General features: G+C 35.1%; 1 protein-coding gene across 1 annotated transcript; it reads left to right on the plus strand.

Moving 5' to 3' along the window:
• The first annotated feature begins 1,546 nt into the window (after nucleotides 1–1,546).
• Nucleotides 1,547–13,354, plus strand: LOC137391293 (G patch domain-containing protein 3-like). The gene is made up of 10 exons (XM_068077719.1): nucleotides 1,547–1,785; nucleotides 2,585–2,770; nucleotides 4,275–4,411; nucleotides 4,994–5,140; nucleotides 6,410–6,625; nucleotides 6,880–6,942; nucleotides 10,874–11,054; nucleotides 11,896–12,086; nucleotides 12,784–12,911; nucleotides 13,077–13,354. The coding sequence occupies exons 1-10, from the start codon at nucleotides 1,632–1,634 to the stop codon at nucleotides 13,249–13,251; spliced, it is 1,578 nt and encodes a 525-aa protein (XP_067933820.1). The 5' UTR covers nucleotides 1,547–1,631; the 3' UTR covers nucleotides 13,252–13,354.
• The last annotated feature ends 2,561 nt before the right edge of the window (nucleotides 13,355–15,915 follow it).

Here is a 15,915-nt window from a genome sequence, read left to right on the forward strand (position 1 = left end):
CAACCCCCTCGGTTTGGCTGTTCTTCCTCTGCCTCCGGTTAGCTCTGTGTCTCCATTTCTACTTTTAGGGCTTTACGGCTGCCTGATTCGACACATCCTTGGGGGAATTCTTCCAGCTCTTTATCTCACTAGGTCTCTTCCTTTTTGCTGCCTCATTCCTTTTTTCTCATTGATTTGCTCCTCTTCTATATCTGCCCTTTGGTCATTGTCAAGTGTCATTGGCTAGTTTTGTTTATTTACAGGTTTTGCCCAATTATTTGCGCACTGTTTGTTTATAGGGTTATTGCAGTAATCAATCATTGCTTCCTGATTATTGGAATTCCCATGATGATAGGCAAAAATTAGACTATTTAGCAACCAATTGTACAAAATTGGTCATAACTCAAAAAAGTATTAGTAATAAAATTATGAAATGAATTTTTCAGTAATCCTCATACAGGGTCGCTACTAGTTACCTAATTTACATAACGCAAAAGTATAATTTTTATTTTATGTTACATGTATATTTTTTTACAAATATTTCATTAATCTTTTCTCATAAAATACACTATCTGAGTTTATGAATAATTATGCAATACAAGTCTATGAGTATACTGCACAATATTGTCTATAATAAAATTATAAGCTATCTCTATAATATACTAAATAAAGTGTTGTAAATACTTATTGATATTAGTTGAGGACTCAGTGTGTGTTGACTGCTATAATGTTCCGCAAATCGTAAATCTAACTGGCTATTGTAATGCAGGTGAATCCAGTGCATGTATAATGTATCTCTGCCTTTGCCTGTCACTCTGTAAAGTCATTTGCTCTATACAATACCCATTCGTAAATGCTGTAGTATGTTATTCTCCTTCATATGTAGTGGTGGTGATCGCTAATAATCCTGATTCAGTTAAACTTTTGTGCTTTTTTCATTCGTAAGTTCTTCATTGTAATGGTCATACAGCTCCCATGCTATTTATGTTCCAAATGTTTACATTTCATCAGCTGCAAGAGTTAGATAACTCCCATGTTTGGTATTTTCAGCAGCACAGAAATTGTTCTAGATTCTCATGTTTACATGTCGATGTATTGCAGTGTTTATTGTTCTTTTTTGTAGCAGTGGTAATTTTTAAGATTCCCCAATTTATTATTTTACTGAACTTTTCAATCATCAGTCGTTTCAAACTCCGACGCATGCAGTCATGTAAAACGAAATACATCTAAACGTATTTGATGGCGCCATAATGGCACGAAGAAAATGACAGTTACAATGTAATTTGGGGTTTGTAGTTGTTTTGTTCCCAATCATAGCCAAAAGACAAGCTTTGATAATTTTATTGCACAATTATTGCTAATCATGAATGACGAGTTAGCGAGAGAAGAAAACTCCTATTTAGAAGGGTTCGTTATTCCTCTCTTTGGTGACTGGTTTATTTTCCTGAGGCAACGTTCTAGTTGGATAATGATTAGACCAATTGCTATTGTCTATTCGGTCAACACATGATCAGCTGTTGTTTATCCGCCAAAGAATTGTAGTAGTGGCGATAGACCACATTCGTTTCGATATTATCTGACGAATCGTTAACGTCGTTGAAGGAAAACCACATTATTTTTTTATTATTGTGGGACAAAGATTACACAGTCTCATGGAATCTATGCAGATTTTTGCCATGGTCTTTAATATACCCTTTTCATATAGAGCAGCACAATTGAGAAACTTCTTTAGTGAACTGCTTGAGTGTAATGGATTTAACATTTTCCATTATCGACACAGGCCTATGTGTAAAAGAATTTACGACGGTTAGTATTGTAATACGTTAAAAGCAGATAGTTTATCTTCACCGTTTTTACGTTATGCCAGTGGTGGTCTCATTGGTTGCAATTCGAAGACGTCTTACATAAGCTTTCTTTCATTCATCTTTCTAGTCGCTCGTGCTGGTCTTTGTATAAGCTGTGTTCTTTGTTTGCAAGTTTGACTGTTAAAAAAGCATTTTTTGTCACTGTTGTTTTTCCCAATTTTACAACTCTAAAAACTCTAACATAAAAATCAGGTTGTACTATTGTTTTTAGCCCGTAGTTTACGTATGTGTTGTTTTAACTATATAAGTACATGTCTATATTTATCACGAAGTCTAATAAATTACGTGATAGATCTTATTAGCTGGTAAATAGCTCATTTCAACATAATATTTATTTAAATCTTGTCATGGTGCTTTTTACACTTATTCACAAGATGCCAGTAGGTTACATTATGATGACTAAAAGATGAATGAAATGGCATTTTTCTTTATAATTAGAACAGGCCTGTAGAAGCCAAACGACTTAATGACATAGGGTAATAGAAGATGAAACAGATAATAGTGAAGAGTTTTAAAGTCAACTTGTTGAAAGTAGCTAGTCTAACCAGCTTGGATACTCTAGAAAATGATGGTGTATTGGTCATGACTGTTGTAGCTATGCAAAAGCGAGTCTCAAGCCAATGTTTTTATATCAGATGATGTTCAAAGTTGAGCAAATATATATTTTTTGTAAATGTTCTACAGGGTGTGTCAGTGTTTGTTAGGGTTATCAGGTCAGTGTTGTACTTTGAACATTGTAGATTTTAATGACATAGAAAGCAAACACCCTAGTAAGGAGTCAGCATGCTGTTGCATTATCAGTTGCAAAGTAGAGTCATATCATAGATTGAGATCTTCTTATCATCTACATCATTGGAAGGATGACAAGAATAGAAGCCATCCTACACAATGCTTTATCTATCCCATATTCTGTGTTACAGGTAATGGTAAGGCACATTCTGTATATTTTCACTGCTCTGCAGGGAAGCCTAATGAAAGCTTGTCAGTCTGCTTTTGCATTAATGCCAAAAGTTTGCCCTCTAGCTTGCGAGATATCTCCTATACCTTGTTGGCATTGACACTGTCCAATACTCGGCATGGTTTCATGTATATAATATATTATGTTGCTGATAACAATATTCGAAACGTATCCGGGTTGAGACCAATTATACTTATCGGTTTATTATATAGATATAGTAAAATTATTTGCTTTTTGTTTAAGCTGTGTACATTTTGCTCATACAGTTCATGAAAATCAGTAATCTGCAGCTATTTATATGTGGCTCTGCGACCAGAGCAATTCAAAATTTATGCAGAATTTGTGAAATTACTGTAGGCCTATAACCCAAATCTTTTTAGATGAAGCACAGGAATAATTCTGGTCATACGCTCTGTTTGAATGCTTTAGTTGTCTCGTAACTCAAAATTTACCTGACTTGGGAGTTCAATTAAATGGTAATTAATTTTTTACCAACTTACCTTTCTACCAACTTACCTTTCTACCAACTTACCGTTCTACCAACTTACCTTTCTACCAACTTACCTTTCTACGAACCTTTCTGAAGTTTTAAATAGAATGGGACAAAACAGATTGCATTTTTTATTACCTGGATTTCAAAGGATAAGTTAGTCCAAGTAGTCTAATGGGTAGCTACAAAAGAGCCATTTTACAATTGCCCCAATACACAGCACTTTAGGAGTTACATTCAGAGACACACCTAATAAATGAAATCATTACTTTGTGTCACATTCTCTATAGAGTGAGGCATCTTATCAGTTACCATGTATTTTCGTTCCCATTATTCTGCAAGCATTTCAGCTGTTGAGGAGTCTGCTAGAAATACATTCACCGAAATATTTCTTTACTGTTTGGCTGTTTATTAGTTCAGGCCTTTCCTATACCCTTCAGTGTTGCTGAAGGATGGTAATCCCGTTACTAAAAAATGTTTAGGAATTTTGTTTCAGCAGATCCTATAAAAGAATCACTTTAAGCACTCATAGAAAAAAATTGGTAATATTTCAAGGTTACAGGCTTCAAGGAAAAGTGATTGTCAGTGACATTATGAAGCAGTTGGCAGTTCATTGCAGTGCCTGTTGCTTAGTTGTATGTTCATTTGTTTGCAGCTTTCGATTTCACTGCTAGGTATGCTTTCATTGTAAAGTTTTAGGGACAATACAACACACAACTTGATTGTTTAATTATTGATTATTAATTGATTAATGAACTTCATTGTTTTATCATAAGGTGTGGAGAAGGTTCATCCTGTACCACCACAGCTGTAGGATTAACCAATCAAAAAGTATTGTAGGATGTTCGGGTTTTCGATCACATTGTTACTTTTTAATTTTATTGTTTAAGAAGCTATGTCATGGGTCTTGTTAGTGAATAAAGTTTTTTAAAAGACATTTTTGTTACCTTCGCAACATAAAATACACCAATATGTGCTTTAGATGATTGTACGAAACACAACCTTGACCGAGAGTTCACTGTGAAACCATGTGATGATAAAAAGGCGGGCAACCTCTACATGGCGTTTGATGATATTATGGAATTTAAGGAGATGCAACCTCCGGATGTCATGCCACAGGTAAAGGCTTTGAAATGATGCCATTGTTTTTAATATTACAGTAAATTATATTATTGATGTCACTATATCTAATGTTACTTTTACTAAATATCTAGTGTCAAATTCACTGTACGTCATACACTCCTTTCACTATGCTTCTGATAAGAGACTGTCATGCCCTTGTGATCATGGCAGCTGGACCTGTCAACAACAACCTGTCTCTGTATGATCTTCATAAAGGCCTTTAGCAGGGCATAAAGAAGCATCTAACCGACACTCCCTTTGGTAGCAAACACATTTGGTTCAATGTTTTTGATTTCGTAGCTATGATGTTGTTGTGTTGTATTTTAAAACAAAAATGGCTCACATTCAGAAATTTGGTTGTGAAAAAGTGCTTCTATGTTAGCTTATTGCTAATTATCTTTTGTTGTCAGACTGCTGAGGGAGCATCAATAGATAAGCACTTGAATGACTTATGTTATATTTAACCTAATTCTGAAGTGATTCGAGTTGCTCTGGATAGAACTGAAATCTATTAAGTTAGACATTTCATCAAGATCTGCCATGTTTTGGCTTTTGTCTGATTAGATGTCTTCGATGCAGGGTAATGTTGGAACGAGTAGTAAGATCTTCCTGGAGTACATCAACTCTTGTCGACTTCCTCCTCTCGTCATAAGGAAACTTAATCTCAAATTCAAAAAGGAGGGAGGAAAGTATTACACATCTGTTCCATATGACTACTCTGGAAAGGTAAGTTGGTAGAAAGGCACGTTGGTAGAAAAGTACGTTGGTAGAAAGGTAAGTTGGTAGAAAGGTAAGTTGGTAGAAAGGTAAGTTGGTAGAAAGGCACGTTGGTAGAAAAGTACGTTGGTAGAAAGGTAAGTTGGTAGAAAGGTAAGTTGGTAGAAAGATATGTTGGTAGAAAGATAAGTTGGTAGAAAGGTAAGTTGGTAGAAAGGTAATTACCATTTAATTGAACTCCCAAGCCGTATCCGCCCAGTTTTTGGTGAATTTTGAGTTACGAGACAACCAAAGCATTCAAACAGAGCGTATGATCAGAATTATTCCTGTGCTTCATCGAAAAGGATTAGGGTTATAGGCCTACTGTAATTTCACAAATTCTGCATAAATTTTAAATTGCTTTGGTCGCAGAGTCACATATAAGTAGCTGCAGATTACTGATTGACAGATTACTGATTGACAGATTACTTATTGACAGATTACTAATTGACAGATTACTGATTGACAGATTACTGATTGACAGATTACTAATTGACAGATTACTGATTGACAGATTACTGATTGACAGATTACTGATTGACAGATTACTGATTGACAGATTACTGATTGACAGATTACTGATTGACAGATTACTGATTGACAGATTACTGATTGACAGATTACTTCAAATACTCTACAATAATAATTAAATTCTATTTGTGACTAGCAGTATTCTGCTGCATTTGTAAAATGAACAGACAATTTTTGTGAGAAAGAAATTGCTTTAAATCTGCTGTTTGGGAAACCTCCATCCTACCTGTGCAGATCTCAGATCTGAGCAAATAAAATTAAAAACAAACGCTGTTGACAATTAGATAGCAGCAAGGAATGCCTTATAAGGAGCAGTAAAATGAGATATAAATAATATATGAATAAAGATTTTATTGATCAATTGTTTCCGTTGCTACTTCATCCTGGAAATGTGTGAATGGAGGTTTAGACTAGCTGGTGTATAGATTTGAAGCAAAAGTGGTGGTGACCTACACAACTTAACTTACTCTAACTTGGAAAGGTGAAGATTAAACTTACTTATCTTTTTATATTTTCTTAGTTTGTTTTTTATATTGTTGTATCATTTATTTTTTGTTCTATTATTAATGTTCTCCATCAGTCTCTTTATATTTGTTTACCAAACTCCAAACTATGACATTCACGCATATTCAAAAAATGGTTTGGAAATACAGTCCGATTGCAATATCTACTGGTAAAACCCAAATGTATCAGAATATATATATTCAGCAGGTGAGTCAAAGTCAGCCTAGTGCTGTCCCAGCGTCAGCTGAACCCGCACGAACTGCACTACGACACAAGATCCTTAATCACACTGAGTATGTAGAGGAAAGACAACTTCAGCAAAAGATGCAGAGGGAGGAGGAGAGAAACAAACCTCACAGGAAGTTGTTAACAGAGTCTGATACTGCTTCATCTAGTCACACTGCTGCCTTTCCTGATCAGGTACTCTTACTACTTTTACAGTTGATAATGGTGGTCACTTAGCCTTTGTCCCAACTTTGTTTCTCGTTCTGTGCAACATGCCCCGCACTATTATCAGTGCCTTTTATTGTTGTCCCAATGGTGATATACTATATATGGTCCCAATATATACTATATATATATATATATATATATATATATATATATATATATATATATATATATATATACAGGAAACATATATCCACACTGCCGGTTCGTTTTGTATTTTGTAGCTGAAAAGAACAACTTGTTTGCATCCATTTCCTGTCTGCTTTGATTCAGCTCATTCAAGTTTGGTAAAATTATGAGTTTTCATTTATTAACAAAGATATTTTGAACAATTCTTTTTTTGTTAGACTTTTCATTCAATTACTGTCTGTATCAAGTGACTGTTTAAGCTAGATTGTCTCCTCACATGATTATCTTAGCTAGATTGTCTCCTCATGTGATTATCTTAGCTAGATTGTCTCCTCATGCGATTCTCTAAGATGGATTGTCTCCTCATGTGATTCTCTAAGATGGATTGTCTTATGTGTTTTCTGAGATTAGATTGTCTCCTCATGCAAATGTGTAGGTTGGATGGTCTCCTCATATGACTGTTTAGGTTGGATTTTCTATCTTAAAGGTTGACTTGCAACAGAATTCACATTACAGTTATTTGATATGAAAAGATTCACCATGTCGTACTCTGTTGTGTTGTAGGTGCAAAATATGTGGAAATGTGATTACAAGCTATTAAAAACTCAAAAACAAACAGTTAATCGCAGCCACAAGAGACCGCCGTAGTTTGGATTCTCTTTCCAAAACGGCTCATATGTGACGTAGCTGTGGTAGAAGGTTTTTGTTTACACTTTCATGCAACCTTATTCGTCGAAATATTTTCACAAATATACTTCACGCATTCAATAAAACCATGTCTATTGTTCTTACGCGTCTGTTTTATCGTCATTGTAATGCTGTCACTTTTAGCAGTGATATCTTATAACTTACCGTAAAAAATTGGTTAATCTTTTAGCTTTAGCTTGAAGGAGTACATATCATTGTCTGATAATCATGACGAGCCTGTTGGTCACTTGTGACAATCAAAAAGTGCTGCAGAAATTATTTGCGAAGTATTGGGTCACATGTTCAGATTACGACTTGCCGATTAGACCAAACCGAAACAAAACTGTAAAGTAGCGAGCATCTATATTTGATACGGGGTCTTATGTAAAACCCGAAGTGTTTGTCATAAACTAGTGCTACGATAAGTTTTATATTGAGCTTTTTATTGGCCTTTCAATTCATGTGAGAACATCACGTGACCAGACAATAAATAAATTTCATGACTACGTCAGATAAATAGATTCCAATCTATGGCGGCTTTTGTTTTTGAGCTTTTGAGAGCTTGTAATCACATTTCCACATATTTTGCACCTACAACACAACAGAGTAAGACATGGTGAATCTTTTGATAACAAATAACTGTAATGTGAATTTTGTTGCAAGTCAACCTTTAAATTTTCATCTGTACATCCTAGATTGTCCTGTCTTGTTACTCTTTATGTTGAGTTTTTTCATGTGACTCTCTAGGTTCGATTTTTACTTCATGTGACTCTCTAGCTTGAAATATCTTTTATTTGCATATGGGTAAGGTTTCTTATTATGAGAATCGCTAGATTTTGTAACTTCCTATTAAGTGTTAATTGAAAATTATACTACAACGTGTAATTTTACAACAAAGTTCTTTATTTTCATAATCTCCACATTTTATTGTAACCTAAACTGTACAACATCAGGAATATTAACATAAAAATGAAATTGAAATAAATGTTTTGTTGGTAGTTAAAATCATGATTGTAGTGCATCCGCAAGTATTATTAAGTTTTATCTGTTGTTCTCTGTATAAAGATAAAATATAAATTCCAAAATGTTCTTTAATTAAAGTGAAATTTTAATCTCCGCACACCAGTTTTACCATTATTAACACTTGTAATACAGCGTCACGCTGATAATTTAAAGTTGTTGCGATAGTAATAGGCTCGCTGGGAAAAATTATCACTACTTAATTCATACAAGTTTTTAGTAAAATAGGAAATTTGACACTAGGAATTTTTTACAATAATAATTGGGCTTGAAACACCAGCTCGGCAAAAAAATTACATCATGAATATGACACTCTAATTCAACTATGATTATCACACCATCAGCGCTAATTTAACATTATCCCGGTCTTCAACTTCAACAATAAAAGACAACTTATATGCTCTATTTGCTAAATGGAGTATACAGATAATTGTAGAAGAGATCTTTGTAAATTTCTCCCTGTTGGTTTCAATAACGTAGACTGACTTTACGCCTTTTTAAATATAGTAGTACTGAGGAGGGTTTGTACATGCAGGGATGATGGTCACAGTCATTACTTTTTAGTGTACGTATAACTAATTTTCTGTGAGCGATTTGCATTGTAAACAAATTCCTAGACTGGTAGTAAATTTTGATTTAAAACACAGAGTTTATATAATATATTATAAACTACGTGTTTCTTTTACACGAATAATGAGGTTAATGTACTTTTGATATATTCTTGTCACTTGTTATTTTCTTCTAAATAACGATCGTCAGTAGACAGTAAATAATGATAAAGCAGACATTAAAAGACACTAATTAATTTATTTTTTAACAATATGGTTATAAATATTATATCATTTCTAAATTATATTTTTATTTTTACATAAAACTGAATAGTATTTTTAAAATATAATATCTGACCAGATTTTATATTTTTAAATATATAATGTATTACATTATATACACTGTTTATTCGATTTTAAATTACCATTTACTGTCTAAATAGTAAATGGAATAATGAAATATGCATAATAATATGAAATAATATTATTAATACTAGTTGCATTATCATTAATTATTATAAATAGTGCGATACTACATTAAAATATCACCTAAGCTCAGATTAAAACTGCTTTCAGTAAATATTTATTGCGCATATTCTATAAGATGTTTATTAGTACTGTTTCAACTGTTAGTTATTAACAATTTAACCAGTCACAAGAAGGTTTGCTAATCTTAAGCTAGTAGAATTAATAGTAAAAAAATTTTACATATTGTTTTCTGGCTTTATTGGCTGCAGGATTTACCCTATATATTGATGCAATTTTATTAGAATTAAATCTCTTTCAAGTTAATAATGGATATGGTGTTAATTTTTATGCGTCAACTAAACGATAACGTTTTACTAGATCGGTTTAGGAATAAAGTACTATTACAGCTATGCATGATGATAGATATGGTATGATACACTACTGATACAACTAACGTAAGCCATTTCAAATAGGCCTTTAGAAAAGTGCGACTTAAATTAAAAGAAGGCGAAAGTTACCAATAGCTTCGCAAATAATAGGAAAAATAAGCTGAAAACAACAGTCAGCGATGTCATAATTATTATTCAATATGACTGAGGAGAAGAGACAAGCTGAGTTAGATCAAGTACTCAATCCACCAAAACAGTAAAACAGTGTACTATATTTCTGCGAGTCAGCAAACATAGGGTGTTACATCATGCTGTGCTGTCGAGTTTATTAGTGCCTTATGACTATCATGTTGTCCTTTTGTCGCATGCATTCGCATCCTGATGAGATTTCACAAAATTTTCAATGTATCATGAACCATTAGGCCTATTTAAATATATTTTAAAGTTTTAGATAGATGTTGAGATAGACGTACTAAAATTTGAACTCACTTGACACTTACTAACTTTTACACAAGCATCTCACAATAACAAATCTTACCCATCATGTGTAAAATGCGTAAAGCTGGATTTATCATCCCATGTTGCAATTTGAGATGACTTTGATAGCTTGGTGGACCAATCTATTGATGTATACATGTACATTGATAGCTTGGTGTACCAATCTATTGATGTATACATGTACATTGATAGCTTGGTGGACCAATCTATTGATGTATACATGTACATTGATAGCTTGGTGGACCAATCTATTGATGTATACATGTACATTGATAGCTTGGTGGACCAATCTATTGATGTATACATGTACATTGATAGCTTGGTGTACCAATCTATTGATGTATACATGTACATTGATAGCTTGGTGTACCAATCTATTGATGTATATTACATTTTTCTTCTTGTGTAACAGTGGACATTGAATTATTCTTTTCATTGGTTTGTCTAGAAAATATGTGTTTTCTTCTATTGGTGCCTAGGTCGAATCAGACGGTGAGACTGAGGAGTGGGACAGACACGAGGCCTTTCATGATGATCCAGCTAACTATGAGAGGAACAAGGAAAGGCTATATGAAGAAAAGATTGAGTTGAAGTGGGAGAAAGGCGGATCTGGTCTGGTATTCTATACAGATGCTCAGTACTGGAAGAAGTTGGAAGGTGGTGAGTTCTACAAATAGAACATGTGACTTGTATGTATACGTCATGTGACTCATATGTTTATGTCATGTGACTCATACGTATACGTCATGTGACTCGTATGTATACGTCATGTGACTCGTATGTATACATTGTGTGATTTGTATGTATACATTGTGTGACTTGTATGTATGCATCATGTAACTTGTATGTATACATCATATGACTTGTATGTATACATCATGTAACTTGTATGTATACATCATGTAACTTGCATATGTCATGTGACACATATTTATTCATCATGTGACTTATGTGACTCATATGTATACTTAGTATGGGTCATATGTACATGTCAGTGGTATAGATGAATCCCATGCATGAGTCGCTAAAGCAATCATAAGGATGTGGATGATTTTTTCCCATTACTCGATCTTAGTTTCATTAGCTCTGTGCCACTAACATCATTCAGCCAATTTCTAAAATTGCAAAGATGAGTCTAATTGGGGCTAAACTCACGCAAGCGGTTAATGCGCAGTACAACCTCAGCAACAGGATAGTTGCTCAGAGTGTAACATGTCTGTTTCACATCATGGAGTATTCGTGGAGTTACATCTCTTCATTGTTAACAGCTTGTGTCATAAGCTCATTCTGTCGCACTTCTATAACAATCTCATAGAAGGTCAACTCCGCTTCTGCCTGTAGTTCTTCGTGCTGTGGTTGAAATAATGAATTCTCATGCACTATGAATGCAGGAGGTTTTGGTTTTAGGAGTTATCACACCATATCACTATCATGACCAATTCAAAGGAATATTTTTAGATTGTTCTTTTCTATTGCTATTGATTTCTACTGGTTGTTGCAGACTTTGATGAGCAAACGACTGATGATTGGGATGTGGATATGAGTGAATACTACGAGCCTGGCACGGGTGACAAAGATGCCCAAGACTATATAAAGATGAGGGCAGAGGATAGACTGAGAGGAGACATCGCTCATCTTGAAGAGGTCTCTGCATTCGATAAACCAATTGGATCCTTTGAACAGCACACTAAGGTAATTGATTACAAAGACCAGTACACCATATGCGGGAGTGTCGAATTACATGATAGGGTGTTTGTCTCGCATGGTATGGCCTACTGTTCATATCTCATTGTGTTCTCATATCTCATAAGATGTAGTTACCTGTCATATCACACAGTGTTTTTCTCACATGACATGGAGTTTGTCGTATGTTATATGGCGTACCTCTCATTTAGTAGTACTTTTGTCGCATGATGTATGTCTTATATCACATAGTAAATTTTATGCAGTATTGCCTAGTTTTCTTATCATATAGTGTTCATCTTATATCACATAATGTTTGTCTCATATGACATACTGTACCTCTCATATCGCATCGCCTGAATCTCATATATGAGGTCATGCATATATCATATATGATATATGCATATCGTATAGCCACATATCATTTAGTGTGGCTCTCATATATGCATGTAGAAGTGTTTATCTCCTAATATGAAGTTTCATATGTTATGATGTGAATCTAATATTTTCTGCTTGGCATCTTAGAGCCATTTATGTTTTTATGAGCATTTATGAGCCTCCATATGTCAATGTATTCAGTTTATGCCAAATTATGCAAACTTCAGGGACCATGCTAGCTAACTTGTAACTAACATTTTCATAGCTTGCTATGTGCCAAGCATCTACAAGAAGACATTTTACAAAGACAGGTCTGTTGTTATTAAAGGGGGTAGGAAGATCTGTGCTGGAGAGTCAGGGCTGGAAGGACGGGCAGGGGATGGGCAGGAAGGAAGAGGGCAGAGCTCATATCATAGACACTGATGGGCAACATCCAAGAGACAAGAGAGGCCTTGGGTAAGTCCTGTACTGGCTTGACCAAATGCTAACAGATCTAGCATTTCTTCTGTATTGATGAGAGGTTTGTACTTTGTAGGCACTCTAGTGCACATGCTGTTAGGTTAACATAGTGAGCGTTTGTTATGTGTTGCGTGATGTTTAGTTGTATGACTAAATTTTTAGGTTTTATGGAGAAAAAGTCGCTCGATTTGTCACCCCTCGTGGCCGAAAACGAGTGTCTGACGAGGCAATAATTTCTACAAAATATGATGATCCAGCTGACACAGATGAGTCTGACAATTTGCTTGAGCGTAAAAATCCTCACAATATCAAGCATAGAGGGTTGCCTAAACGATAGAAAGACAACTACTGACACCCACCATACCTCAAGTGTTTTATATTAGACACGTTAAAGATTATTTATTTTTACAATTGTTATTTAATAAAATTGTACAGTATTTCTAAAACTAGCCAATCATGAATCAGTTTTAATAGATGATTTATTTGTGACTTTTTTAATCTTTTGAGCTTTGGAAGTGTTAGTTTCAGTTTAGGGAAGCGTCTGGCATCGCTGACAATACAAGAGAGGGAAGCTAAGAACTCTGTTAGGACCTAAAGGCATGCCTTGTTGGTCCTCAGATTGACCAAGTGCATCACCCACACAGCTTTATCTACATCAAAGTAAAACCAGTGCCAATATATCTGAGAGAGGGCAGCAGTACTGCCATTATTTGCAAAAACCCTGCAAGTCTGATATCATCCATATATAGAAATCTCAGTCTGTCATTTGGTGTGTCCAGCTATAGTTATTAAAATCTAGGGATGAAAGACTAACTTGGTGCTGGATTTGATCTCGGAACCTTTGGTTCACTAGGCGATAACCTAACCAATTAAGCTACACAAGATGCAATACATTCATTAAGCCATATGAGTTGTTAGGTCAGTAAAATACGCATAGCATTCTGCGTTATGCAACGTCACTAAAGCTTGCTCTCACGGCTCTTAGTAGGTTTAGCAGTACACTAGTAGCTTACTCGCATTAGTCATTGGTAATGTGACAGGCTAATGGCAAGTGGCAGGCAATTACATTACCTGTCACTGTTTATAACTTTAGAAGCTTTTTTTAATTCCTGTGCAACTCCGGGCAGTCGGCTAGTTTCCTATAGTAGTATAAAACTCATACTTCGCAAAAACTGCTTTGTATTCAATTCCATGGTTTTTGCAAAGAACATTGTTCAACCTTTGCAAAACCCTGGATTTGGTTTTAGTTGCAAGCTTTTGCATAATGGCAACTTTATGGGACCTGCATGGGGTACACAAGACTTGCAGGATTTGTGCTGATGAGAGCAGTACAGGGGCTTCCACATGAGAAATCAGTGATTAACTCGAGTATTTTGCATGGGGTCCTAACTTCATTTGTTGGAATAAGGGTCAATATAAGGTGACTGTGTCATTGAATCCCAACCCGCTGCTCACAGATCAGCAGTCTAGACCACTAGGCTACTGCAGCTTCTGAGATTGAAGGTAGGAAGGAAGGATAATGATGTGCAAAAAGATGATGTGGTACATGTATATTTTCATTTGATTTGAAATTGTTTTAGGAGCAAAGCCAATGTTCATCAGTATGAGTGCTTTGTTTAGTTTGCATTTGTACTAGCCTTCTATTGATGTTTGCAGTTCCATTGTTGCATCTACTATCATTAACTATTGCTCTGGTAGTCTTGTGTGCTGTGCGAGATTGTCAGGTAAGCCAGTGGGCCCCAACCCTTTTGCCGCGGACCGGTCTATGAATCAATCAGTACCAGCAGCACAAAAATTAACTAGCTATAACTGATAACTTCATACCTAATATTTTCTTCTCACACGACTGTATATAGAGTAGTTAGTCCCCTTCTATCATAGTCGCAGTCTAGGTCAAGCGGTCTTTTATTTTGACCTTATTCTCTTCACTTGCGCGTCAAAATGTAACCCGTCTAGCAAATTAAGTAAGAAACAGACGTTTTATTTTTTATTAATATTTCAACCCCTTCCTCTCACCCGTCGTCAGTGAAATTGTCATGCTTTGACCGGTCCGCAGTTAAAAAAGGTGGGTGTCTGCTGCGGTGAGCCAATAAAGCACAGAGAATAAGTATTTGCACAATTAATGCGTCTGACAAAGGCATTACTGTGTCAGACCGGCATGCTAAAAACCAAGTTTGAATCTCACACGATGCAATCTTTTTTAGAACCTCAAACGGTTGCTTCGGACAGGCACAGCTTTTATCATAGTAAAGATGGTTTGATATTCATGTATAGCCCGTTGTGGTGTTATCTCTATGATTACTGTCACACGTAGATGTACGAAGTTAATCTCTGTTCCTGTATTTGCTTCAAATGCCCAAAATGTCTTACGTAGGAACAAACATTCTCACAAAGATGCATTGCTTTGTTTGATGTGTCCCGAAGTCCAAACAACAAGGAAAAATATTTCGAGTAGCTGCATATAGCATCAAACCAAACACATTGTATGAAACTATGTAGAACCATAAATTTCGTGTAAAATATAAATTTGTAATCCGCAAAAAGAGGCTTTTGCTGTTACTTTACGTTAGAGACACGCGAGTGGAAATGTTGGCTTGTCAATGCCGGAGTCCAGCAATAGAGTAACACACACGCATGAGGTGTAATTTACTCTTGCACTTGATGTAGTTTGTATGAACTTAATTTGCATATTTTTTATTGTTTTTACATTTTACTTTTGATTTTACATATTTTACATTAATTTTGTTTGGATAGCATGTTGGAAATTTTATGGATCAACACCAAATTTAGTAGTCTATATTTTGGCTCTATATCTATTAACGATGAACTTACACAAAATGTTAGTAGATTTCAACAGAAAGTGTCAGTATTTTTTATCATTTGCAATTGTTTTATATTATATTCTTAAGGTGATCTGACTGCCAGGATGTCTCAAGATTAAAATCGACAAAACATGGTCGTGTTCAGAAGCAGAATACGTGCCAAAATGACATAATCACTT

Source organism: Watersipora subatra, chromosome 3 (assembly GCF_963576615.1).
Source record: "Watersipora subatra chromosome 3, tzWatSuba1.1, whole genome shotgun sequence".
Lineage (NCBI taxonomy): Eukaryota > Metazoa > Bryozoa > Gymnolaemata > Cheilostomatida > Watersiporidae > Watersipora > Watersipora subatra.

Excerpts from the sequence above, each read along its gene's own strand:
- LOC137391293 (XM_068077719.1), top strand. The coding sequence starts at position 1,632 with ATGGAATCTATGCAGATTTTTGCCATGGTCTTTAATATACCCTTTTCA. Across the intron at positions 5,141-6,409 it reads CATATGACTACTCTGGAAAG|CAGGTGAGTCAAAGTCAGCC; the intron begins GTAAGTTGGTAG and ends ATATATATTCAG. Across the intron at positions 6,626-6,879 it reads CTGCTGCCTTTCCTGATCAG|CTGAAAAGAACAACTTGTTT; the intron begins GTACTCTTACTA and ends TGTATTTTGTAG.